Raw genomic sequence first — 27,397 nt, forward strand, 5'->3', positions numbered from 1 at the left:
TGATTTCAGGTATTACAGTAAAGTACAGTACAGTACAGTACAGTACAGAAAAGGGACCCCCTGGGGACCCCTACACGGTAACTCTGTCATTTCTCAAACGTTTCGGAACGTGGGGCGGCTCGCCGGAACCGGCCCGGCCGGCCGGCCCACTGGGCACGTTCCTGAGGGTCTGGATGTTCCGGGGACCCCCACACGGAGTTTATCTGAATGATTAATGTACTGTAAGAAAATTAGAATGCACTAGCTTGGCTAATAAGCAAGACTCATATCACACTGTCCCCCCCCCCCCTCTCTCTCTCTTTTTCTCACACACACACACACACACACACACACAGTCATGACAATTTTCCAATTAATCTTGTCTTGCATCTTTGTCCAATCTTTCACTGTAAAGCATGCAAAAGCATTGCACGCACGCACGCACACGCACACACACACACACACACACACACACACACACACACACACACACACACACGTCATATTACTACTGTATGAAAAAATATAATACACTGAAATAAAAAATAAAATTAAGGCTTCCGTATGATGTGTAGATAAAGCCTCAGCACATCTTTTATAACTTATTTTTTGGCTACTTTAAAGGATTGTAATGGTTTGGGCTGCCTTTAAGTGATGGGAGGCCTTGTTGACCCCCCCCCCCCCTCCCAAACACACACACACACACACACACACACACACACACACACACACACACACACAGAGAGTGCACACACACACACACAGAGTGCACACACACACACACACACACACACACACACACACACACACACACACACACTCCCATGTTTGGATCTTGAAAATGGTAGTGTATATATCCCATATCCCGAAGGGCCATATAAACGGTCGCACTTTGATTGGCTAGTTGGTTCCTAGGGCAACCGCTGGATTTAGTGAATATTTATTCTGCGTGTTGATTTATTATAAGTAATTTTAGTTCATGTATATATATCTACACATCATAGCGTTGAAATATATCCTAGCACTGCAGGCTACCACTAGAAGATTAAATCTTGAATCATGTTCTTCTCGCGTCAACTCAACGGTTGCCAGTTAACTGAGTAGCCAATCACAGCGCGACCACCCCCCCGGGCCATGGGATGTAGAGCTACCTCCTGAAACTTTAGAGGGGAGAGTAAACTCCATGTTGAATCAAAGTTGTCAACTGTTTGCCAAATGTTTTCTAACCTCCAGTCTTCAGATAAATAGATAATAACTGCACGGTTATGATTTTAAATGGACGCGTTAGATAATTCGATGTGTCGTTTATTACCGCCGGGATAGTTTCACTTGTTTACAAACGTTAATTTGATGTGTGTTTAATGCACTGTGTTGTTGTCGAACAATCTTTATTGCGAAAGTATAAGCTACAGTACAGACACGGGGTTCAGTTTGAAAGCGTTAGATAATACTATTAATATTGTGGATGTGTGATGGACAATCCGTCCTCTATAATAACTCAAGTTAGTCGCGATGAAGAGGCAAAGAAATCACCCCGACAGAGATCTGGTGAGTGCATTTAAAAAGTTTGAGCATAATATATCACGTACGTCATAGTTTATAGTCAGATCTGCTGCAGCACAACCTGCATGTCAACAACACCTTTACAACTTAAACTAAAGCTCATTTTCAACAACTTTGCAATTGTATTTAATCACAAAACAACTCACCCTCTGATTATGATCGATTGATTGAAATTTGTATTCACAGTTTGTAGTTGCATTTCAAAGAAAGTACAGGGCAATAAAAAGCTGCTGCTAGGATAAAAGCAGAAAAAGCACTACTTGTTTACACCAGGGACCTCCATTTTCAATTCAGAATCCGTATTCTTGAAATAAATATAGCCTATAACCACCATGCACAATTGAGCAATTTAAAATGCTTTACTATGGAATGCAGATGGTCTTTGGTGGGAATTGATTAAATCGGGTTTTAATGTCCCAATGGATTTGTTTTATATTTTAATATTCTCCTGCTCAAACGCTGTTTATATTCTTGTTACTGATAAGACCATGACATGTGATTGACATACAGTACTTCAGGTGACGTACACTTCATACTAATCAGCAGGTCACTGCATGTGGTTTAACTCGAGGCCTACAGGAAAATGCATGAAGTTTTAGAGACCTTTTAGAGAGCTGGAAAGCAGCAGGGCTATACTGCCATTCGTCATCTCTGAACGACCTGTATCATTATTTATATGATTATATTATTGTCATTATCTTAATTGCCATAATGTCGTAATGATCATATTGTCTGCTGTTTATTTAAACGTCTCTAACATTCAACCACCTTGGATTTGTGACAGTAGCATCTGAATGTGGACATTTGTGTGTGTGTGTGTGTGTGTGTGTGTGTGTGTGTGAGAGAGAGAGAGAGAGAGAGAGAGAGACAGACAGAGAGACAGACAAGGCTTGTGTGTGTGTGTGTGTGTGTGTGTGTGTGTGTGTGTGTGTGTGTGTGTGTGTGTGTCGCTGGGGTATCTATTTAGTCTATGTTTTATATTGAGGTCATGATAAAAGTAGGTGTGGGGTGGTTAAATTGCTTGGTAGCTGCCTGGGTTCTAATTGGGCCTTATGGTAGCCTAATCTGTTGCATAACCATGTCCCCAGCCCAAAACATGGTTCTGGATTTGTTTACCCAGTCAAAACACACTGTTGCTGTGTTTACACTCAGCAAAGAAAAAAGTTTTACACATCTGGTTTCAAAGAGACCGCAACGCCAGTTAAAAATGTCTTTGCTTTGTGGTGTAAAGTAAACCACCAGTGCTTATAAGGATGTATATGAGCTACCTATCACACTGATAAAACGCATGAATGCAGACCAGCCAGGAGAGGCTGGTCTGCATTCATGCGAGCGGCGGAAGTTGAGAGTAACATAGCTCTGAATGAAACTTTAGCTTTAACTTTAGCATAAATAAAAATAACGTTTTTTCTACTCACCAAAACAAAGGCGAGTTGTGTCATTGGAAAGCCTACTTTCCTTAGTGGAAAAATATTCTCTATGAGGCAATTCTCAGGGCAATATCGGTAGAGGGCGCAGCAGAGTAACTAAAAGTATTTTTTTCCCGGTGGAAACAAAATCCCCTTTTGGCCAAAAAGTACAGTTTATACGTGTGGTGGGGGGCTCAGAGTGCGTCCACTAAGGAAAGTAGGCTTTCTAATGACACAACTCGCCTTTGTTTTGGTGCGTAGCAAAAACGTTCTTTTTATTTACGCTAAAGTGGAGAGGCTGGTCTGCGTTCATGCGAAGTTGAGAGTAACCTAGCTCTAAATGCAACGCATTAGAGCTATGGACCAGAGCTACTTTTTCCCTATCACTGTATGAAGCCTTGAATTCATGGATATATTTTTTTCGTTCATGTCGCATTCCTGATTTAATATTCCACTGAGTATATCTGCACTGAGAAGGTTATAAACTAATGAATCTGCATGAATTCAAGGCTATCAAGTAATTGACAGAAATTGTCATTTTTGGTTGAATTATCAAATCAATTATGTGACAAGGGTGCAACTCCCAGTGCTTACATTTTTTACAACTCGCCTTTGTTTTGGTGCGTAGCAAAAACGTTCTTTTTATTTACGCTAAAGTGGAGAGGCTGGTCTGCGTTCATGCGAAGTTGAGAGTAACATAGCTCTAAATGCAACGCATTAGAGCTATGGACCAGAGCTACTTTTTCCCTATCACTGTATGAAGCCTTGAATTCATGGATATATTTTTTTCGTTCATGTCGCATTCCTGATTTAATATTCCACTGAGAATATCTGCACTGAGAAGGTTATAAACTAATGAATCTGCATGAATTCAAGGCTATCAAGTAATTGACAGAAATTGTCATTTTTGGTTGAATTATCAAATCAATTATGTGACAAGGGTGCAACTCCCAGTGCTTACATTTTACACTAAGCGTAGCCACTGTGTTTTCTGGTATAGAGGGGCGGGTGACGCTGGGATCACGGTGTTGGACCATATTGATTCAACGATCTGAGCGCCCCCCTCCGCCCCTCCCTGGTAGAAATCAGCGGACAACACTGACGTCACCAAATTTGGAGTGACTCCCCTCGGCACTGTAGTTCACTCCCACTCCTAGACCAAGGACTGACTATTAAATGAGGACAGGAAGTGAAAACCATACAGTGGACTCCATGTTGCTCCCTGGAAGGAAAGAAACATGCGCAATTGAGACCAGGAAGTTGTACATGCACAAATTTGGGCAATTTGCAGAAATAAACTACAGATTGAAGATCGGTTCCCTTATCAAATATAATCACGCTGGAATGAGTTTGTTTAGGCAGAGAACATGGCCTCATTATTGACTATATATCATATATATATATAATCAATATACTCTATAACAGTGATTCTCGACCTGTGTGTAGCGAGGGTATTGCAAGTGGGCTCCGAAATAACTGGCAAAACACTAAGATTGAATTGAACTGAATATAAAATATAATAAAATAATGTAATGTATTTATAGTTTGGTCGTTTACGGCAGTTCCGTGACCGCGGAGAGCAAAGGTTCGTTTCTCAATGGATTTGTCATCTCGTACTAGGGTTATTAAACAAATTGAGCCCCCATGTCAATCTTAAAAATGCGGGGAAAATTCATCCATATGGCCAGTTGGCCACCATGAAAAACCTGTTAAGGCACAATAAGGCAAAATTACCTAAAATGTATTGTGCCTTCAGTTAGCCTGGCGCAGCCAGACTTCATCCGCCCCTATTGCATATACATTATGCCCCGCAACGCAGCGGAGTGGTATATTAGTATCGCAACGCGAGGCTAGCTTTCAGTAGCATGTGACGTGTCAAACTAGAGGGGTTTCATGATTCTGAATCCCTTCCAAGCATTAGTTTTGCACAAAAGACTTGGGCTAAAAAACGGCCATAGCCACTTGCCCAAATGTGCTCAAAAAATGTGCTGACCTCATATAATCGTAACATTTTGGGTTAGCTTTTGTGTTAATGAATGAAACGGGTGTTTTTAAAATATTTTGGTCTCTATTTCGTTTTTGGTCTATCAAATGTGCGACTAAACACAGCCATGAGGGTGGAACCTGGGGCCAGAGGAAGTGAGTAACGACCCATGGGAAATGGGAACAAACGAGTGAACAGGGCAACGAGAGAGAGATTAAGGGCAAGAGAGCTAAACTGTCTGTGTCTATGGGAAAACATCGTATTGTCACTCAGTAATTATTATTATAAGACACAGGATTGGAAAAAAGGGAACCAGAAACCAGGTATACAGAAACCTTGCCTGCACTTGGTCTTGCAGTTCTTGTACTGCCTGCAATTGTGAATGAAGAATTTGTGACCTCACAATTCTTCTATGTGTGATACCCTTCTGTTTCCTCTTCCTGTTTGTGTGTGCCCATGGCAGAAGCCGCCGACCGCGGGGTCACATGGGCTCCATGTGTCCACAAATAGAGTAGGAGAGGGGAATGGGGGAGAGGTTAGTGAAAAGAGAGGCACGGAGTCGGACAACAGAGGTTTGTGTGTTTGTAACGCGGTCACGTCCAGAGCAGGACAGAGAAAGAGATGGGTTGGGGTGTAAGAGAACGAAAGGGGGTGGAGGTTTGGTGGGGGGTCCATTCTAACACTGAAAGTGTGTGTGTGTGTGTGTGTGTGTGTGTGTGTGTGTTTTAAGGTTCATTGTTTTTCTCTAAATCAATACACAGTTTATTTCGGATCATCTCTGTTCTTGTACTGATGTACAAATGCTTCTCAGTCAGTTGTTCCAGATGAGAGCGTCTGTAACGGTAACGGACCTTACATGTAAAATGTTAGACGTGATTGCGCACACTGTTGACATATATTTTGACCCTTCATTCTCCACGTTACTGTACAGGACATTTCTTTCATATTCCAAGCAGGTGTTTTCTTCTTAGTGGCCTCATCATCTCTTACTAGCCCTAGGCCAATTATTTTCAAAAGTTGGTTTTGGCAGAGTTTGTCAATCATTCATTGGTAGGAATGAAATAATGCCTTCTTCCTACTCAAACGCTCTCCCAGTCACAGTGGATGACTCCTCATTGACTTGTGAATAGCGGCTGGTGACTCCAGACATGTCTATGATGACATACTTTTGATGATACTTTATTGCTGTTGTTGCTGTTTCACATCTCCAACAATTGAAACACATTTCACATCTCCAACAATTGTGACCGTTTCTGACAGAGGATAAGTCATTGAAATGTTTTTACTTTCGTTCATTTGACATTGATTTTTCAGTTTGACCCTCCCGTTTTGGAGGGTCAATAGAGTAACAAAAGAGTAACAAAAATTTGGCTTATAGAGTAATGTCTTGCAGAAAACAGCGAGTTGAGAAAACAGGCATGAAAGGTTCACTGCTGTGGACTCTTAACTCATTTTGAAAATAAAAATCTGTTTTTCTCCTCTCCTTTAGTCTTGCCGCCATGACTGTCTGTATCAGAAAGGCAATTAGGCTGCTCATTTTTCAACACTCATGTTGTTCTGAAATGATGATGAAGGCTTTGAAAAGGTTTTGAAGGCCCTGGAGGGAACAGGAAACTCGTTCAACACACAGACGTCTATGTCACTTCAAATATGTCAAACTGGGGTTATTTTATCAAGGACAGCTCCTCAGCTGCCGTAGCAACACTCCCAAGTGTTGAAAACATTTATTGATGGACTGGGTGGAATGTCTGTGACAGTCTGTCACTAAGATCAGTGTTATGGTTATGGAAGAACTCTTGTGAGGCATGTGTGTGAGGCATTTATTGTACACGAGTCTAATTAATCATTTCATCCATAAATGGCATCCGCTCCTTCTGTCCCAGGTTCCTCCCAGTCGTCCAAAAAGCCCAGAAGTGGAGGCCTCCTGTCCGGCCTGTTCTGCTGCCTGTGTGAAGAGCGTTCGGAGACCCCGCCGGGCAACAACAACGCCCCGCTGCTGGTTGAAGAGAACGGAATAGTCTCCAAGGTGCCTTCACAGAGTGGTCCTCAACCCGTTTTTATATCTCTTCTGTGGAAGGAAACCTCATAACTCCAAAATGTTCATTTTTTCAGGAAAAAAACCTTATATTTTGAAAACTAAGCAATACCGCCTCATCAAAGTTGGTGTTGTGACTTTATATATTCTCAATTACTTGCATAAGAGGTGGTGGAGTTAGCTGTTTTAGCAGACAGTTTGAGGGTCAAATGGAGTTAAGAGGTTTTGTCCAAAGCGCTTTTTACCACTTTCCATTGGTTCGATATTTTCGAAAAAACACACAGACGTAAATGGTGTTCAATATTACTGATTTATGCAAAAAACCCTCAAAAATGAGGTTTCTTCCCGACAGCAACGATATGCATTATTAGGCCACGGACACCCCATGGCCATTTGATATGATTTTGTTGAACCCACACTGTAAAATCCGGTGTTAATTTAACTCTTGAGAGTGTGCAAATGGAACATGAAATCATGTGGTTCCATTTGTTCCATTTCTCTGAGTTACAGATCCATAATGATCCCTCAGGCCTGGTGGTCCCCGGAACCAACGTTGAGAAACTGCGACTTGACCTCTGGTGACCCCTGATGCGCTGATGCCAAATCAGATGATGTTGTTTATCGTGTCTGTTTGTTTTAGTCTGCATTAGAATTAGATTAATTCTAATCCGATTAATGCCTTTCCGCGGGTGGATGGGTGAAGGAATTGACTTTCAAGAGACCCTGGATGCTGTCATCCCAAATACAAAATTTGGTATACAGGGTTCTGAAAGGGGCTAGTCATTGCTCTAACGACCAGCTATATTGGGGCCAGGGGTCTTGCTGTATCTGCAGTGAGAAAACAAAGTAAAACAAGCCTGCCTGTCTGTCTCTCTCTCTCTCTCTCTATGTCATTCAGTCTCTGACTTTCTCATCTTTCAGATGTCGCTTTGTACCGGTAAGTCGCAACTCGCAAGTAAGCGTTGCTTGATGTTTTTGTTTAGAGCTGATGGTTCGTTGTTTCGTGCAGCTTCAAGTAAACGTGTTGTGCATTTATTCTTATTTCTATATCCAGGTGAGACCATTGCTGCCTCCGGCAAAGTCCAAAGATGCTGGAAAGATCTGTGTGGTCATCGACCTGGATGAGACATTAGTTCACAGCTCTTTCAAGGTGAGAAGTGTATGAAAACAATACATAATAATTATAATCCCTCTGCATAGTGTAAATTAACTATACGTGTATATATAGGGCTGAAGTGGTTTCTGTATATTTTGTCATTTTAATCAGAATCTACAAGTAACTAGTAAGTAAAGTATTCAAACAATTGCCTCTGAGATGTAGTGGAGTAGAAGTAAAAGTATTGCAAACAGTACTTAGTAAAGTAAACAGTACTAGTAAATATACTTAGTTACTTGACACCACTGGTATATGGACAGTTACATGTCATGTTTGTTTATCTCCTCCTGGCTTCTTTTTATGGAAAGAAAACAAATATGGCCCTTGAGGAAAATGAATTGGGGAACCCTGCTGTAAGGTCTAGCTAATCATCCTCTGGTTGTTGTTGGCAGCTACAATGACATTGCCGTCATCTTTGGCAGACACCAAACCCAGGATATCTGGTTCTCGAATACAAATAACCATGGATTTCCGCAGGCATATTTATGTTTCTAGGTAGTGCATGGTTCTCACCCTGTCGTGAGTTGTGCGTTCTATTCCCTATGTATATCAATCTAAAACTGCGATGGTTGTGGAGCAACTTCCATTCCCATTGCAGATGTGGTCAAGCACCAAAGCCTGCAGCATACTATAAACAGTCCAACCTTTTCCCACTTCAAAATGAAGTAGTTGCAGAACAAATCAGTCTCCCGATTCATACATACTTCGTTGCGTGATTTCGCATTGTTGCGTCGAAATAGCTGGCCTACAAGCTCACAACGCGGCATGTATCCGCTGTCTCAATGCAGTGCATCTACATAGGTGGTGTGCGCCTCATTCCACCCCTGGCTGCGCGCTGGGTTGGCTCCCACAGTGTCCATTTGCTTGCCACAAGTTCCGGGTGCTTTACACACAGTGCCCAGCCAGCCTCGTACCTTCTCTCTCTCTCTGACCTTGTCTGTGACCTGTGGTAGGTGATTGTGTCCTCCCAACAGTATGTGACGCTTACAGTAGTGGTGCCGTTCATGGCATTCTTGCGTAGACACCACCCAGGGCCCTTTCCTGCTGTGCTGTGACGTGTTCTGTGGTTTCCTGCTGTGCTTTGTCATGTCTTGATCCCATATACAGAAGTCCTGACTCCACTGTCTTTACGAACAGCCGTCTCTTGAAGTCTTCAATCAATCAATCAATCAATCAGTGGTTTCCTTTTTTTTTTAATATATTTTTTATCCCACGATTTTGTAACCCATTTTTCACCCCTGTGTCAATCAGTGGTTTCCTATGCCATTGGTGTGTGAATGCGTGGTTAAGTGGGTGAATGTAAAGCGCTTTGGTGTCGCATAAAAGCACCATAGTTTGCATTGCCTTTGTAGAGCTACAACAGAGATGTACCACCATTAACATTACTGAGGCTGTGGGTTCTACCCATGTAAATCAAAGGGTACACCATGCACTATAAGACCACACAAAGACAATTATTGGTTTGATGCTAACACTTAAGGCATTGTGGGTAAAGACATCCACCAAAAAATGGCACATGTTTCATTGATTTGTCTTTGTTACTCCCAACAGCCAGTGAACAACGCAGACTTCATCATTCCAGTGGAGATTGATGGCACGCAACACCAGGTACGAATGCCCGCCATACTAATGACTGTCAAGCATTAGAATCATATTGATATTGGATTTGTTTGACTATAACGTGTGTCGGTTGTATGATATCTCTATGTTACTGTACATCAGTGGTTTGAAACCCACTAAAAATGAAAGCGCAGTTTTTTGGAGGCCAGAAAAAGCCCTTTTTTTTGTCAGGACATGCAGGCATGTGTTAACGTCTTGTCTAGTCAACTGCCCACACAGGTCACGTTATGTGTTCTCATCCACTGACCTCACCGTTCCTGTGCTGGTCCCAGCTCGCCACTCTGGAGGTTCAAATTGCTACGTGCCGGACAGTGCCGTTAGCATTTAAGGGATTTTGAAAATGGCTGTGTGAGGACAGATGACGTGCCCCAAGGTCCGGGCCTGATTCAAGTAATCCAGGATAGGTTTGTTCAGACAAGCAGAGCCTATTCCGGATGACTTGGTTCAGGAACGCTGTCCTCCATTCACAGAGCACATTGCAGAGCCTTGGAAAGAACGCGGAAGGAAATTCAAAGGAACCTCTTTATTTATTGGATGTTTTTCTAGCCAGGATTTCTTTAACTATGGATTCGGTGGATTTCTGTCCACTGTATGCTACCTTCCTCCTGAGTCCTGACATAACTATAATGTATACGCATTACGCATAGTTTCATGAATAGATATTCCACTGTTAGGTTCTTATCTTACGTATGACTCATGATGACTATTTTTATGCATTTGATGTATTGCCATGTTTTTGGTTCTTGCTTACTGTAAATCGCTCTGGATTAAGAGCATCTGCTAAAATGCCTAAATTGTAAATTATAACGGTGTTGGAAATCTGTGGCGTTCCAGGTGTACGTGCTCAAAAGGCCTCATGTAGATGAGTTCCTGAAGAGGATGGGACAGCTCTTTGAGTGTGTCCTGTTCACTGCCAGTTTAGCCAAGGTGAGACCATTATTGTACTGCCTATTAAGTAGTAGAATGGATTGTCAGTACATCTTTATCACACCGCCAACTCTACAGCTCGTTCTCTCCAGATACAAAAAAAAATGTTAAAGTGGTTAAAAGCTATAAGGTGAAGAAAAGCAAAGGCTCGCAACTGACTTTTGTAATGCTCCAAGTATTTACATTCGACCGGTGTTGGTGTTTTTTGATACTTGAAAAAGACCAATACCGGTCGAAATGTTGTATGTCCTGCCTGCTGTGATTGTGAATAAATACTTGGAGCATTACAAAAGTGAGTTGCGAGCCTTTGCCTTTCTTCATGATATCTGTTAGTTTAACAGTTTGGCTCAGCACTAAGATCGGAGGATGTGCGCTGTTCTATTTTATTCTAAAAGCTATAAGGTGACACAGTTGCGTCCTCAGGTCTAAATGGGTTTAAGTATGTACAGTAGCTGATATTTAAACATGTCTGTCTGTCTGTGCCCCAGTATGCAGACCCTGTATCGGATCTCCTGGACAAGTGGGGCGCGTTCCGATGTCGCCTGTTCCGAGAGTCGTGCGTGTTCCACCGCGGGAACTATGTCAAAGACCTGAGCCGCTTGGGCCGTGACCTCAACAAGGTCATCATCATCGACAACTCCCCCGCCTCTTATATCTTCCACCCGGACAACGCGGTAAGACGTGTACTATGTACTATTAGCCAGGAATAATTATTATGAAGGGCAGGTTGACTGAGCCCAACCTCCTCTCACTGATCAAATCTTTGAGATGGCCAGAGTTAAAATTCCATAGCATGGTCTGGTATAAATGATTCACCTTATAGGTTTTCGTCTTTTTCTTCTTCTTGGTGAAGCCATTGTTTTCCATTAATTTGTTTATGCATTAAGAAGATGCTTTAATCCAGAGTGACTTATTAGTGCACAGGTGCACAGAGTTCAAAGGAACTAGCATACAAGTGAACGTCAAACCTAGCATCTGTCTAAAAAACATGAACACTTGAACGACAAGGCTTACTTAATACTTACTAACGTGAGCCATGATGTCACACGCTTTGTGGATTCACCGTTTTCACTTTGTTACGTTTGCTTGTGATTTGATGAAATAAAGAAACTCAAACTTTATTAAGAAGAGTGCGGATATTCCCCTTTTCCCACTTTGTTACGTTATCAACCCCCGCGATAACGCCATCGCCGTCTAAACGGAAGGCACGTCTGATATTTTATTTTGCTGTTTTCTTCTTTTTTTGTAGACCGTTGACGTAAAGGTAGCCTGGAACTCACCTATGCTTTTTATGGCATAGGCAGCTCCCGGCAGGATCCGCCGGGAGAAACTATGCGCAGCTGTGCGACATGAAACTAATTACGTAGAGCGACAGAGAGAGAGAGAGGAGTTTGTGCGTGTACATGTGTGCGTGTGTGTGTCAATTTAACAAAGATCAGAAATCAACAGAGAGTGAGCGATGTTTGCGCTACTCTATGCCGAATTGATGTGGACTCGGACCCAGATTTTGGGTCTGGGTTTCCGAGGCTAACGTAAAGGTGGCCTCAGTGTCCCGCTCAAGAACACTTCAGCATGACTCCTGGCAACTTATTGAGGCACTTTGTGCTGTGAAGAAGAGTGAACCTGTTATTTTCTGACTCTCTCCCCCCCCCCATCCCCCCAAACCTCTGTGTTTGTGTCCAGGTGCCTGTGGTCTCGTGGTTCGACGACATGTCTGACACGGAGCTGCTGGACCTCATCCCCTTCTTCGAGAAGATGAGCAAAGTAGATAACGTCTACACTGTCCTCAAGCAGCAAGGTATACAGTAAAATGACAATAGTCACAGGCACAGCCAGGCATCCGTAATGCAGAGAACTGGGTGCTGGAAATGGTCTGATCTGGTCCTACATACAAACCCCAAGCAGGACTGTAATGGAGGGTTATCTTTTGTTTGTTTGCAACAAAAGCTGAAGAATGTCGTTGGTGAGAAGGTAACTGGTATGCAATATGCATAGGCAATTTTGGCAAATACTCTGAATGATTTAGCCACACACTCTTTTCTCGTTGACTTTAACTTTGACACATTTCCCATTTCGGTGAGTTTGGATTCTCCTGTGTATGGAAGCACGTGTGATCCACAGGGAATGGTTAAAAACCATAGCCACCGTTTATCAAAATTGTGACTTTAGAACTTCCACGTGGATAAGTGCATCTCATCTAATGTTGTTTTCTTTGTTTTGTTTTTTTGTATATAATTTTTTTGCTGATTCATTCTTTTATTTTTTTATTTTTTACAAAATTACAATAAAAGTTAAGTTGTTAATACATAAATATATACAATAGAGACCTACACCCGGTTTCACTCATCACACAGGTCTCTAATATACAACAACAGTGAGTGGGTGACGCGGGTCCTTCACTTGGAGCCGTGCAGCTCCTGGATCCTGCTTCCCTGTGCCCAGGTTCTTCTTCCAAAACCCCGACAACTCCAGCAGCTCTGAAAAGCCTTGGGACAGCTCGTGACTGATATCCTTTGAAGCCTTTTTCATGTCTCTCAGTCATTTCACATTGGTGTTGTCTTGATCTCCATTGCGTACAGTCCATCAGGATCCTCTCACCGTCCTTTAGGCAAGCTTCTGCTTTATCCAAAAATTCCTTGGATGTGGATGTTCTTTACAGGAAGCTCATGCCGGGTGGTGTCAATGGCAGAGGCGATAGATTTGTAATCTCCTGTGAAAAGCTTCAACCACTGGCTTCAATGCTGCAATCTGTAAATCCAGCATCTCATTCAGAATTCTCTCCTCCGCCTGGAGGTACTGCCTCTTCATCTCCTGGACCTCCTTACGTAGACGGTCAGATCTTCTTCCATCTCCTCCCGGAGCTGTGCATCCATCTCTGCCCTCTGCTTTGCATCATTGTGCCCCATCTTTGCTGTGAGGTAAGCCAATAGGACCGCGTTCATCTCGATGTCGTTCTTCGGGATTCATTCTTTTCTACATTTTTCTCAACATCCCTTCTGGGGTTTGTTTTGTCTCATAGCAATATGGGTACCCGTATTGTGCCGAATATAAGACAAGTCTGATTATAAGACGACCCCCATTTGTGGAAACAGAACATTGAATGTCAAATACTTAGTCTAGTCCCCCGATTATGATACGACCCCGTTTTTTAACAGAATAATCCTTTGTAACAGCATAATCAGATTCATTTAAAACTGGACAGCACTTTACACGATAATCTCTAGGACTGGCCTCAGTTCCACTTTGCTTCAGAAGCCTATCTTTGTGAGACAAATTGTAATTGTCTGTTTTGGACACCAAAAGTGGCACAGTGAAATGCCCCATCCCAGTCTTCAAAGCGACAGTGCCTTGAAACAATTGAATGTTTCTGCAGTGTACTGTATTTATTCAGCATTATATACAGTACATATTATATATTTTTCCTAATCCTGAAACTAAAATGGACTGCTCGCTTTCCGTTTTTTGTGTGTGTAAAAGGTAGGTTTTATTACACGTTTTAATATAAAATGTCAAATAGCCAGAAGACATTTGGCTTTTCAAAAATCCTATCGAAGGTAAGCCATGATGTCGTGAAAGAAAGAGAAAAAGGGGTTGAGTTATTTATGTTTGATGGATCTTCCATTGACTTTGGTTAGACACCAGGTGAATGCCACCTACTGGTAGGGCAGTTTACAATCACTGCAGTGGACTTGGTTGATGCAGACTTTGGTTAGACACCAGGTGAATGCCACCTACTGGTAGGGCAGTTTACAATCACTGCAGTGGACTTGGTTGATGCAGACGTTGATGCATCTGAAATGAGAGCACCGGGATGTATACTCTATTGATTCCTCGTAAGATTTTCAGGCATGCCTCTTTAGGCCATATTGACTTAAGATTGAGTATTGATGAGCTCTGTTCATCTTTTTGAAGACCTGGGAAATTATTACATTTTACTCTTGGGCGGTTGAACTGTCTAGGTTTGTGTTGGGAAAACTATGTAAGTGCAAACGAAAATGCATTGATGTTCGTGTTTTGAGCAACAGGCCTTAGTTGGCCATATAGTTGCATTGATGTATGAGAGTTGGTTTTGTAATGCATCTGTTTGTTTTATAACCTTAAACAAAACTTGAACCTTAATAGCATTAAAGGACTGCAGATGTGTGGGAAATGAAAGTAGTGAAGTTAAAACGGAGAAATGTTTTTTTTTTAGAGTTGTTTTCGCTCCATCATAAGCTGCAGCGTAAAGATATATATTTTTTCTTTACTGATCGGTACAGTACATATGGGCTTTGAAACAATTTCAGGATCTTGTAATAAGTCATATTGGGGACTGAAAGATGTCTTGTGAGTTGTTAAGCGCAAGTTTCTGTGCCTTGAGAGATCAGCAAAGTATCAGTACTGTACTGTACATGTCTGAATGTGCCAACCTTTGTGTAATGGCGTCTTTGATCGTTAATATTTTTTTTTGTTGCAGAGCACATCTGCAAACAATGCTAATTTAGTCATGGTTGCCTACAGTAGGTATTTATTTTTCATAAAATGACAGGGTTTAAACAGGGACTGTACATCATTGCATTATATTTTCCATACGATATTTGTTGCCCTATATGTCTGCTTGTTGACACGGAGGAATGCTCCGCTGGGTTTGACTAAGCTAGCAGGCTAGTCCCAAGTGGATCAATAAATCCACAGTTGAAAACAGATTACACTATTTTTCTAAATGTTGTCGTTCTCAATAAAAACGAACAATAGAATAATTAATTAATGATCACAAAGATTATTAGATGTCTTTTTTTTCCTTTGTTTTACGCAAGATGGTTCCAACATGTTCTGATATTGTTTCCCAGAGGAGAGACATGGTTCTTCTTGCTATTGTAATGCAAGGGGTGTTCGGTTACCTCATATATCTACTTTTGTAGGAACATATAAACAGGGTAAATACATTTGAAACATACAACAGTATATTCCATGTACTGTAAGCCAACACTATCTCAATTAGATCAAAAGTTGAAGAGATTCACTTAAATTATTATGTAAATCCAATTTTAAATTACATGCTCTTTGCTTTTTCAAAATTACTTACTATTTTCTTTTCTTTTTTTTTTTTACAAACAAGATGACTAATGGCTGTTAAAATAAGTGAGATTTACTTACATACCAACATAGCAATTATTTTGTAGATGTAGCTATCACCTGGTACTTGGGAGGAATATTCACCTTGTTTATAGTTACTTTTTGCATTTCCTCTTAAAGTGGATGTTCTGTGGGGCACATTCCCTTGTTACTGTACTTATACATTCAGTGGATATGTATATTCTGTTTTGCACAGTAATAAAGCAAAAAAGAAAGGACATTAATATATGGAAATATTCATGTATGTATGTACTCATGATTGAATAGATGTAACCTAGTTTGTGATGTCTGTTTATCATACCAAATTGTATTGAACTGTATGTAATAAGATGTTTTGTTCCATAAATTCTAAATGAAAGTCCTGGTTGATTTTTAATGTTTAATTGAACTATAATACCAAAACTCATGTTTTTATCGTAGCTGAAAATGATGAGGTGAAGTGTGTAATGTTTAAAGACGACTATTTCCATTTGACCAAATTGTGCATAGACCGTCGCCACACTAAGGAATTCACAGAAGCAACCAGTCTGTACAGTAGCTTCACAACTGACCACATTGTGATTATTGTGTTCAAAACTGCACTCATAGTAACTTGGGCTGGAAGGCCACACATATTTTTCAATGTGTCCGAGCTGTTCAATTCCCAAGCCACATACTGTAAGTATGTAACCCTTGCCAAGCCATGAGGCCCATAGGACTCGGAGCCTATCTCCTGTTTCTGTAGCGTGACACCTCATCTACACAGCGATGACATGTCATTAGAATACATGTTTTTCAATGAGACTGTCCTGACGTACTGCGAGCGTGCAGCGACGTCGTCCGCCCCTCCTATATTCGCTCGCAGGGTCTCTATTTTAGCAAGGTTTTAATTGGTTATTTGATTGGTTCAGGCTACGTCGCGGCAAAATGACCGACGCTCCATATCAGGAGAGTTTTTCAGACGGTACGCTCCTTGTCTGTGTAGATGAGGCGTGAGGCAGCTCCATGTACTCCCCCTGGACATGACTCTAGTATGTTGCAGGGACGTACACCCAATCCAACCCTTGATGCTGAGTGCTCTAAGCACGGAGGCCCCATGTTGGAGTCTTTGGTATGGCCCGGCCAGGGATCGAACCCCGACCTCCCAGTCTCAGGGCGGACACTCTTAACCACAACCACAAGCTACATACTGTGCATGTACAATTTGACAGAATCCTCCAAAATGTGCTGTTATGTGCACTGCGATCTTCAAAATAGACCACTTATCTGATGGAATAAAACGCTGCAACTTTATTGCATTCATTTATTCATAATTGTCTTGTTCCGGAGAACATCAGAATGTTAAGTTATTTCTCAACCAGAGGAACGGTATTTGTGAACGTTTCTGTGCTGTGGAACCCTTCCATTACATCATGGGCTATGTCTTCCTTACCCCTTATCCCTGAATGTATTTGTAATTTTTTACTATTTTGAAAAATAAAATAATAATAATAAAATAGTTCAAATAGCCGATCTACAAGCTCACAACAACGTGTCGATGTAGATCGGCTAGTTGAACTATTTTACAATGTTTTTCAAAATAGTAAAAAATGGCAAATAAGTTTAGGGATAAGGGGTGGCGCAAGATATGGCCCCGTGACTGCAATCCAGCCTGAATATCTCACCTCTCTGAATACTGTCCGTTTGAAATTGACGCCGACTTCCGAGGTTTCCTCCACAACCACTAGCTGTAGACAAGCTGTAAGGAACGTGCAATTACAGTAAGTAATTCACATTCACAAAGTCACTTTCTTTCACTTTCCTTCCCGAGTCATCTACTCTCTCTTCACGCACAGCGTGGCAGTGCTTTTAGCCTTTCCCGTGGTAAATCGAACCGTTCCGCTCATGTCCACGCTGGTGTTTTTCAGGGTGAGTTTGTGGACTGTCCCTTTGTTCTCAATGCGGACCCCTGGGCCCGACTGTAGGGCCTCCCCGTTCAGGGTCCAAATGGGGGACTTGCTGATGTCCACGGACACTTGGCACTGGAAGCACGCCGCGTCTGGTTCTGTCACTTCCACATCTTCAAGCTCTTGGACAATCACAAGGGCTTGCGCTGTGAGGGAGGAAACAGCCTGTGTTACTTTTAAATTCCCTCCCGTTACCATAGGCGGGATCGTGAGGGCAGTGCCAGAGAAATGCACGAAATACTGTAAGCAGAGAAGAGCCACATCCGCCCGACCCGGAAGAGATAGCCTTCATATCTGTAGTCTAGCCTCACTCAATTGTCTTAGTGCAAGCTTGGATTAATGTTTTTTACTGTAAGCTCCCAAACATTGTACTTTGTCCCATTTTGAGCAGAAAAAACACTAATAACCGTGTGCATGGGCATGTGCACTGACAATCGGGATGTAGGCTGTCTCTACCATGCGAATACCAAAACAATTATTTAAAAAATATATTTTTAAAGCTGGATTAATGCGGACATATCTGCTGTCTGGAAGAAACCACCCAACTCCAAAACAAAACATCCAGCTCAAGTGTAGTTAGGAGGTTTTTGTCAAAGCGGTTTTTAATACTTTTCATTGGTTCAATATTATTCTAACCAACACACATAAATAGCATTGATTTATGAAGAAAAAATATATAATAATAATATAAATTAGGTTAGGTGGTTTCATCCGGACAGCAACGACATGCTGATAGTAAAGGCCAAATCAGTGTTCCAAGCATAAAAGAATGCCTCAAACAGCCTCAAAACTAAAAAGTAACAGTAATGACGTGTTTTATTCTACTGATACATTATTTAAAATTTTTACTTTGAGGCTGTAGGTTTAATACATTTTATTTACTTTTTGTAATGAATGTTGTAAGAGTCATTATGTCCTAATGTTTTCCAAATTGTTAATGTCACTGCAGCTTGGTCAATGTCAAGGCCAGCCCAGGTATTTAACCAGGTTGCTAATCAGGCACAGGTGTTGCCAGTGGCAGACGGCAGAGGCTAACAGTTTCCCACTGTGTTCAGGAGGGCTGGTCGCCTGTGTTTGTTAGACTATTTATTTTGTATTATTTTATGTGTATGCTGTATAGGAAAATGGCTGCAGAGAATAAATCATAAGTTAAACTCAACTGAGCACATGCAAGAACTTCCACCTGGCCGTCGGCAACCAGTAGTGCCATTAGCATAGGGCTTAGGCACTACAAACATGATATAACATTAGTGAAATAGAAATAGATTCATGGGTAGGAATGTTCCTAAATGCTTATTCTAGAAATACAAATTAATCTCTTTAACAATATTATGTGAATAACAAATGTTCAAAACTATCCCAGATTGGGCCTTTAAATACATAGATCATGTACTTTCGGCCATTTGAAAATGTCAGATCTACAAGCTCACAATGCGTCGCGATGCGACTCATTGTGAGCTTGTAGATTGGCTATTTTCAAAAGATTTGGTACACATTTTGAACTTGTGAATCAGGACATTCTGCATTATGAGTACTTTTACTTTTAGTACTTTTAAGTACATTTTGGTGCCGACACTTTTACTCAAGTATTGTTTTTAAATTCCGGACTTTGACTTGTAATTTCATGGCAGTATTGATACTTTTGCTTAAGTAAAACAACTGAGTACTTTTTCCACCACTGTCCAAACAACTGACCTTCCACCAGCAGCTTGGCTTTGGACGTGTGCTCGCCGACCTCGATGGTGTACGTGCCCTCGTCCTCTAGCGCCACCTCCTGGATCTGCAGCCTGTGCGAGCAGCCGTCGGCGATGATCTCGAGCCGGTCCGAGGAGGCCAGTTCCTCGCCGTCCTTGAACCAGGTGACACCACAGCGAGCCGAGGATGCCGTGCACTCCATGATGACGCGGTGCTTCTCCAGGGCCGTGCGGTCGCGCAGGGGTTTCACGATGGACACCGGAAGCTCTTAAGTGGACACAAAGAATGTAAAGAAAAAGCAGATTTCGGTGAGTTTAGTTATTTTTGAGTGGTGCACAGCACGCCGCTATACGCTCCAATGAAGGGCTGTGTGTGTCTCTGTTTGTACAGTATGTTTTGAGCATGACCCCTTGCGGAGAATTGGGGTTTCAATCGGGTCACACACTGTTGAGCAGCCGGGCTCATTCACTATGAGCAGTCGGCTAATTGGGGTTGCATTCGACACACACACACACACACACACACACACACACACACAGTCTGCACTGCTCAGTTCACACTGAGCAGTGGGATTGTTTTGTCTCATTAGTATAATAATGTTTTCAATGTCTTTCAATAAGCCTGTTGACAAAGATACGTGTCGGAAGTGGTGGAAAGCATGTTTACCTTTTATCTCAAGGTAGGCTGTGGATTCGACATCTTTGGCCGCAAAGCGGATCTCACCAGAGTCCTCAGCCTTGACGTTGCACATCAGAAGGAAGTGCTTGGTCCCTGCACGGGGGAGAAAACCGCACTGTTTTGAACTTCTGCTAAATTCCTGAAATGTATACACATTTGTAATATTCTTATTTCTTAATTACTTTTCTGTGCTCTGAAGTTTCTCCAAAATACCTCTGCCTTAACTATTTTGAATTTACTTCATGCAACCACTGCGCTCTTGACTTCTCTGGTTGGTATACGCTATATCCACTTATAATTTATAAAGGTACTGCAGGGTCGCAGTATCTTTACATCATGTAACAAAAGAGACATTCGTTTCGGCTATCCAGCCTTCGTCAGTGATAGCCGAAACGTTTGCCTTAATGAATTGAATTCCCATAACCAGTAAAGCACCCGGTGCCAGTGAGCTGAACTGGAGCGGTTCCATTGGTTCCCTACCTTCAGTGCGGATCTTAATGGTGCTGGTGGGCCGTATCTTGTGTCCGCCCTTGTACCACTCCCCCGTCACGTCCTCCAGGGACACCTCACACATGAAGACGGCATTGTTGTCCTCCTGCACGTACAGGTCTTCCAGACGTTGGACGAGCTCCAGTTGATGTTCTGTGTGAGACACACAATGGGATTCCATCAGGGGAACTGTCTGGGCCAGCTGTGTAAAATACACTGCCTCCCATGGAGGTATACTGTGACTGAAGAGTTCATAATTCATAAATACTGTGACTGAAGAGTTCATAATTCAATGTCTCTGGATATATGGATGGATGATGCAGTCCACTCAAGGACAACTTTTCTTTTTTTAAGCAAGGTTCATATTGTAGTTTGTTATTAACGATTTCAGCAGTGTTTGAAGGGGGGTGGGGACATTCGAACAAGTGGCTAAATGTGTATTATTCTTTTCACTACATTTTATGTTGATTTCTTTATTATTTACTATAGTCCTACTAGACCTAAAACATGAACCTTGGTTGAAAACCAAAAAAACTAAGTTGTCCTTTAAGCATTATTCTTGTTTGTGCTGTTAATTACTTTAGAAGAGTATGTCTTTATTAAACAGCAGAAATAGACACCAATAATCATTTTCTAATATTATGAGGAATTGAGCTCGGATGTCAACTCCTCCTTATAACCACTAGGTGGTGCTGCAGTAAAACATAAATACAACTGGACTTTTAGTTTGAAATTAAATGCACGGTTGACGGTATAGCATCGTTAAATGTTGTTTGATATTGCCGTTGTTTGGCAGAAACCCTGCAGCTATCTCCATTTGTTATCTTTTTTTAATTTTTTTAAACAAGTCAGTGCTATTGAACACCCTTTATGCCTGTGTGTGGGCTTTACAAACTTGAACCAAAGTGCTTCTGACTAATTTAACCTCCTTAACTCCATTGGATCCTCAAAACAGTCGGTCAAACCACCTAACTCTAACTTTGTGTATTCCATCATTGATTAGAAAGACAGTCACGGAGTCAGAAGTGAACCGTAATGGTCAAAAACCTCCTACCTCCACTTGAGCTGTATTTGGGTAAAGTGATGATAATACCGACACATTCAAGTATGTGACAATGTATCGATAGTTTTGTTCTTTGGACAAAGCTGGTTTCTGCAGAGATTTGCTTATTAATGCATACCGTAAACGTCCAGGGAACAGGAGGTGCTCATCTCTCCCATGTCACATGTGTAGGTGGCGGAGTCGGCCAGGCTGCACTCCAGGATCTGACAGAAGCGTTTTCTCCCCATGGAGTAGATCCTGACGTTCTTCCCCGGTTTGATCTCCACACCGTCCTGTGTTAACACAACACAATGAACAGGTAGACATGTTGGTCTCATCTCCACTCGGTGGTGTTTTTTTTTTTTTACTTGAGTGAGAGTATCAATACTGCAATATAGAAATACGCTTGTAGGTTGGCTATTTTCAAATGGTCTGTATATATGGGGCTGAAATGGGTAATGTATGTTAATAATAATCAAAATCTTCAAGTAAAAGTACAATGTTTGGATCTGAGATGTAGTGGAGCAGAAGTAAAAGAACTGGACATTAGAAATAAAGTAATATACAAATACCTCAACATTTTACGTATGATTAATAGGATCTAAACACTTGCAGTGAGGTTTGACACTATGGAGAATCTGGGTGTAACGATACAGTATGGCGGACATTTTGTGGTTCCACAATCTCTCCTACTCCATGTGGTTCCACAAGTCAAAAGCCCATTCATTTTTTTCCCTCCATAGTTTTCTTAGCTCTGGTCCATAGCTCTAATGCCTTTGCATTAGAGCTTTCTGAAAATATTAATATTATTATATAAAATATAATATTAATATAATATTTATATTGGCCTGGAACCAAGCCATCCAGGCTCCTGGTGAATCATGACCATAACACTTTTGGTCAGGTTATGAGAAGTTATTGTTTGTGGTGGTATAGTGAAGTTGGCCAGTACAACAACCCATTTTGGGCGGGAACCCCTTTTGGTGTTGGCATTATATTATGCTTTAGCTATTGAAAAATAGCAGATCTACAAGCTCATAGCGCTACGAGCTTGTAGGTCTGCTATTTTTGAAAAATCAAAAAAAAAAAAAAAAAAAACTGTCAGGATGTAGAATACATTTTTAGAATCTGATCTCAGGTCAGAATGGGATAATGAACATGACTAGTTAGTTTGGTCTGTAAAGCAGAAGGAAGCTGCATTTAGTTTCTACCTTGAGCCACTTGACCTCCAGGTGCGCCCTGGAGAACTCACACTCCAGGGTGGGCTGTGACCCCTCCTCCACACGCAGGGGGAGCAGCTTTCTGAGGATCGTCACCGGTGTCTCTGTCAATCAATCAATCAATCAATCATTACAGTCAAACATGATTCTGTTATGCTGTGGGTCTTCACTGTGAATCAGGGTAACTTATTTGTTAATATCAATGCTATTTTTATTTTTACTATTTTAGTATTTATATAAATAGTTCTAAAGAAGTTACCATACCATAGAACCTGAACCTTTAAAGCAGGATTTGAACCCGGTTTCCAGCTCAAATGTTTCAAACTTGATATGGCACATTCTGCATAATGAATACTTTTTTACTTTTAGTACTTTAAGTGCCGCGCTATGAACTTGTAGGTCTGCTATTTTTTTTAAATCGTGAAAATGTGGCACAAATCTTTGAATATATTCTTTCAGAGCGAACGTTTTTAACTTGAATCTTTGCTTCTGAGGGGTTCCTGGAACAACATATTTTCAGATGGGGGTCGATGGCCAGTTACATATAATTTTGGGGGTCCTTGACATGAAATATTGAGCACCACACTGATACAGAATCATAGGTATTTCAGAAAACTGTCAGACATTTTTTAAAATTTCGACGTCAGGCCTAAATGTAACAAACGCGAGTACTTTCTCCACCACTGCTATGGTACCTTTAACGGTGAGTCTGGCGGTGGAGCGCACGCCCTCGGCGGAGAACACGATGGTCCCGGTGTCCTCCAGGGTGAGGTTGGGCAGGGTGAGGCCGTGCGTGGTTCCATTGACGCTCACTCGCCACTGGTTGTTGGACTTGACCCGTATGCCGTCCTTCTGCCACACCCCCTCCACGTCTCCGTGGGACAGCTCCGCCTCGAAGGAGGCCGTCTCGTGCTCAAACGTCTCGGTGTCGCGGAGGCCCTTGAGGATGGAGATCTTACGAGCTGCGTGGGGAGGGAGGGAGGGGGGGGGGGGCAGCAGAAATAATGCAGAGAGAGAGAGATGAGCTGTTGTAATAGATTTCGGTAAATAATGTAAATTAAAACTACTAGATTCTGAGGAGCAGACTAGACAATTTACAATGTAGGCATTTAATCCAGAGTGATTTACAGTAAGCAAGAACAAAACAAATGTACCGGTATGCAAAAATGTCATCAAGAATCATACGTAAGATAATAACCTAACAGTGGAATATATATAATGAAACTATGCGTATACACTATTGAGTGCCATGTCTACATAAAATGCTATCTAAGTTACATACAAGTTGAGCCTTTGCATACACTTGTAAGGTTGTCGAGGCTGGTGCTACGGGCTAATGATGGAAAGTGCTACGTACGACTAGTGACTGGTGTAAAATAAATGCCATTTAATGGAGAGTCAAATGTAACACCCGTTCTCGTGTGTGTGTGTGTGTGTGTGTGTGTGTGTGTGTGTTTTCAGGTGGGTGGTGCCAAGGTGAAAATCAGGTATACTTTCTGTACACTTTTTTGAAAATTATAATAATAATCTTCCTCCTAGTATAATCATAGTACATGATGATCATGTTTTAGGAAGGAGGGGGATCACAGCACTCCTTTTTTTTCAATTTCTTTTTAATCCCACGATATTGTAACCCATTTTTCATCTATTCATTATCAATCAATAGATAATCGATCAATTATCTAATGTGATCCTGGGCTCTACACACCCGCCGCCAACCTGGGGAGAGCAACGGACTTGAACTCATGCTTCCTTCATGCATGAGTGTCCAAGTTGCTCCTTTACACCTGACAGGGGGGAGTTTCCCTGGTTGGACGTAGTGCGTGGTGGGAACACATTATTCCAACCAGTTCTTTTCCTCTCCATCAGTTCCCCCGGCTGGCCAGGGGGAGGCAGTTTAGAGACCAGGATTACTGCATGTTTCTTGTGAGGGTACCCAGTAAAAGCCTGCGTATCTCAGCAATACACAGTAACCATGTTGAGTCTGTTGTTGATTATACGTTCCAAGGACAACCAGGGGACGTTCAACTATAGCCTCTACACAGCAGCTGCTTCTGACATGTGGCAAAAAGTAGCCCACACCTAGGCAACGATATTTTAATCCCAGCATCACTCAATACACTATTCTATTGTATAACAGCTTTCACCAAGCCCCTGCTGGCATCTATTTTTAAAAGGTGAGTCCCAGCTACTGTATTAATGGAAGAACTGGCTGGTCGCAGATAATTCGGTGCATTTGTTTTAGTTACAGGATGTACCAGATGGGATAAGTCGGGCAATGGCAGCGATAGAATGGTAGACATACTATCTACTTTGGGATGCTTGCCAGTGATTGAACACTATGTCACTGGTGTACACGAGGAGCACTTACGTAGAACACAAACCACAAAATGCAGTGTAATGTATAAATGTGTCGTGGGGGGGGGGGGAATATTTATTATTTAATTTTAGTTTTAGTTAACTACAACGACCTTGGGTAGGTGTGACTTACGTTCGACGTTGAGCTTGACGTGCGTGCCGTCGTGCAGGGTCTCACAGCGGTAGGTGCCTCTGTCGGACAGCGTCAGGTTGCAGATGGTCAAGGTGCGCCTGCAGCCGTCCTGCCCCAGCGCGTGCCGGGGCCCGGGCTGGATCACCACGCCCTGTCTCATCCACTGCACCTCGCCCGTCTCCAGGCTCACCTCCGTCTCCATGGTGGCGTCGCCAAACTCCTCCGCCATGACGGCGTCCATCCTCTTGGTGAACATCACCTGAGCCTCTGATGCACACAATGGAAAGAATCACAGATGTCGTCATCAAGACAATTGAAAATAGCCGACCTACAAGCTCACAATGAGTCGCAACTCGCAACGCGACGCATTGTGAGCTTGTAGGTCGGCTATTTTCAAATGATTTTGGTGCAGATTTTGTTCACAACTTGTGAAATGGGACATTCTCCAATATGATTACTTTAACTTTGAGTACTTTTACATTTTGATGATACTTTTGTACTTTTGCACAAGTACACTTTTTTAATACAGGACTTCTAATTGTAACGGAGTACATCTACATTGCAGTATTTATACTTTTACTTAAGTGAAACATTTGAGTATGCCTTTTCCACCACTGCCTTCTATAGGCTACATTATCTGTACATTATCCCTTCTATAGGCTATATACTGTACCTTATCTGTACATTATCCCTTCTATAGGCTATATACAGTACCTTATCTGTACATTATCCCTTCTATAGGCTATATACAGTACCTTATCTGTACATTATCCCTTCTATAGGCTATATACAGTACCTTATCTGTAAATTATCCCTTCTATAGGCTATATACTGTACCTTATCTGTACATTATCCCTTCTATAGGCTATATACTGTACCTTATCTGTACATTATCCCGTCTATAGGCTATATACTGTACAGTACCTTCTCTCTCACTCACCTTGCACCTTGAGGCTGGCCTTGCTCGTCGTCCCCTCCGCCTCGGCCGTGATCTTGGCGTTGTCCACCAGCTGACACTTCCTGATGACCAGCGTGTGGCACAGGCCGTTCTGCGACGCCTGGAAGCGGTCGCCGAGGGCGACGGCCTCGTTGTCCATGAGCCACAGCAGCTGCACGTCGTCGGGGGAGACCACGCACTTGAAGGTGGCGTCCTCTCCCTCCAGAACGGTGGTGTTGTGCAGGTCCGTGAGGAACTCCACCACCCGAGGCACTGCGAGGAGGAAGGAGAAGGTAAATAAATCACACCCGTGTGAACTGAGCGGTGCAGGCTGCTCGACAACACAGCTGGCTGGCTGCAGTTATAGTTGTAGTGCTCCGTGTGAATGGCCTTTTAGGCTGCTCAACAGTTCCACTTTAGTTCACTCAGCGGTATTTCAGCTGGGGATCATGGATCACAGGGGAGATAGAGTATGTATTTAGGCGTATTTTCGGAGGTGCGTTGACCATGAAATCACAAAATTTGATTCCGGCTGTCTTTCCTGTTGCACTGTAGCCTACTGTCCTTTAAGCACTAAACACATATTTTATTCCATTATACAAGTTTTTTAAATGCACAATTTTGATCATTTTCATTTGATTTTAAAGCGCATCTCTTCACTCACTCTCCACTGTCAACGTGGCCGCGGTCCTGTCGTCCCTGGACTCGCAGGCGTACTCTCCGGCGTCCTCCCTGGTCAGCCGGTGGATGGTCAGACTGCGCTCGGTGCCGTCGGCGCGGATGGTGAAGCGCCGGCTCGCCGCCACCTCCACGCCGTTCCGCAGCCACTGGACGTCGGCCTTCGGCTTGCACACCTCGCAGCGCAGGGTCACCATGCCGTCGGCGTGGGCCAGTGTGTCCCGCAGCGCCTTCACGAACTTGATCCTCATCTCTGTGACGAGAGTGATCACAAGAGATGTTAATGTCTCTCTGTCTCTCTCTCTCTCTGTGTCAGGCTACTGTAAGTGCAAACTACAACGTGTTTGTTAACATGTTCTAGTAGGACAGAGATGTCTAGTACACTAGTACCACATTCATTGTAAATTAGCCTCAATCAGTTTGGAACCTCACTCTACGCTCTTAGCTCGGTCGA

The 27,397-nt window shown here is 42.4% G+C and overlaps 2 protein-coding genes across 5 annotated transcripts in view; one reads left to right on the top strand and one right to left on the bottom strand.

Moving 5' to 3' along the window:
• The first annotated feature begins 1,170 nt into the window (after window positions 1-1,170).
• On the top strand, window positions 1,171-15,784 carry LOC308312016 (carboxy-terminal domain RNA polymerase II polypeptide A small phosphatase 1-like). 3 transcript variants are annotated; one of them, XR_013963717.1, is made up of 9 exons: window positions 1,171-1,527; window positions 6,819-6,961; window positions 7,869-7,907; window positions 8,025-8,120; window positions 9,678-9,734; window positions 10,581-10,673; window positions 11,162-11,347; window positions 12,357-14,315; window positions 14,394-15,784. XR_013963717.1 is itself a non-coding variant. In XM_080758868.1 (8 exons), the coding sequence occupies exons 1-8, from the start codon at window positions 1,452-1,454 to the stop codon at window positions 12,480-12,482; spliced, it is 816 nt and encodes a 271-aa protein (XP_080614994.1). In that variant the 5' UTR covers window positions 1,171-1,451; the 3' UTR covers window positions 12,483-15,784. The 3 variants fall into 3 exon arrangements, 2 of the variants coding, with proteins under 2 accessions (XP_080614994.1, XP_080614995.1); XM_080758868.1 differs by having other exon boundaries at window positions 12,357-15,784; XM_080758869.1 differs by lacking the exon at window positions 7,869-7,907 and having other exon boundaries at window positions 12,357-15,784.
• A 1,272-nt stretch (window positions 15,785-17,056) lies between these two features.
• Window positions 17,057-27,397, bottom strand: part of obsl1a (obscurin like cytoskeletal adaptor 1a) — a 29,010-nt gene continuing 18,669 nt past the window's right edge. For both annotated transcript variants that reach the window (XM_080758867.1, XM_080758866.1), the window contains 10 exons: window positions 26,930-27,196; window positions 26,269-26,538; window positions 25,329-25,595; window positions 23,533-23,799; window positions 22,829-22,941; window positions 21,757-21,910; window positions 20,567-20,728; window positions 20,075-20,179; window positions 19,409-19,675; window positions 17,057-17,859 (listed from right to left, as the gene is read on the bottom strand). In XM_080758867.1, the coding sequence (XP_080614993.1) occupies window positions 17,582-17,859; window positions 19,409-19,675; window positions 20,075-20,179; window positions 20,567-20,728; window positions 21,757-21,910; window positions 22,829-22,941; window positions 23,533-23,799; window positions 25,329-25,595; window positions 26,269-26,538; window positions 26,930-27,196 (2,150 nt within the window). In that variant the 3' untranslated portion in view covers window positions 17,057-17,581. The remainder of the gene's footprint in view (window positions 17,860-19,408; window positions 19,676-20,074; window positions 20,180-20,566; window positions 20,729-21,756; window positions 21,911-22,828; window positions 22,942-23,532; window positions 23,800-25,328; window positions 25,596-26,268; window positions 26,539-26,929; window positions 27,197-27,397) is intronic.

This window comes from Protomyctophum bolini, assembly GCF_963924005.1.
Source record: "Protomyctophum bolini genome assembly, chromosome: 24".
In the NCBI taxonomy this organism is placed as follows: Eukaryota; Metazoa; Chordata; class Actinopteri; order Myctophiformes; family Myctophidae; genus Protomyctophum; species Protomyctophum bolini.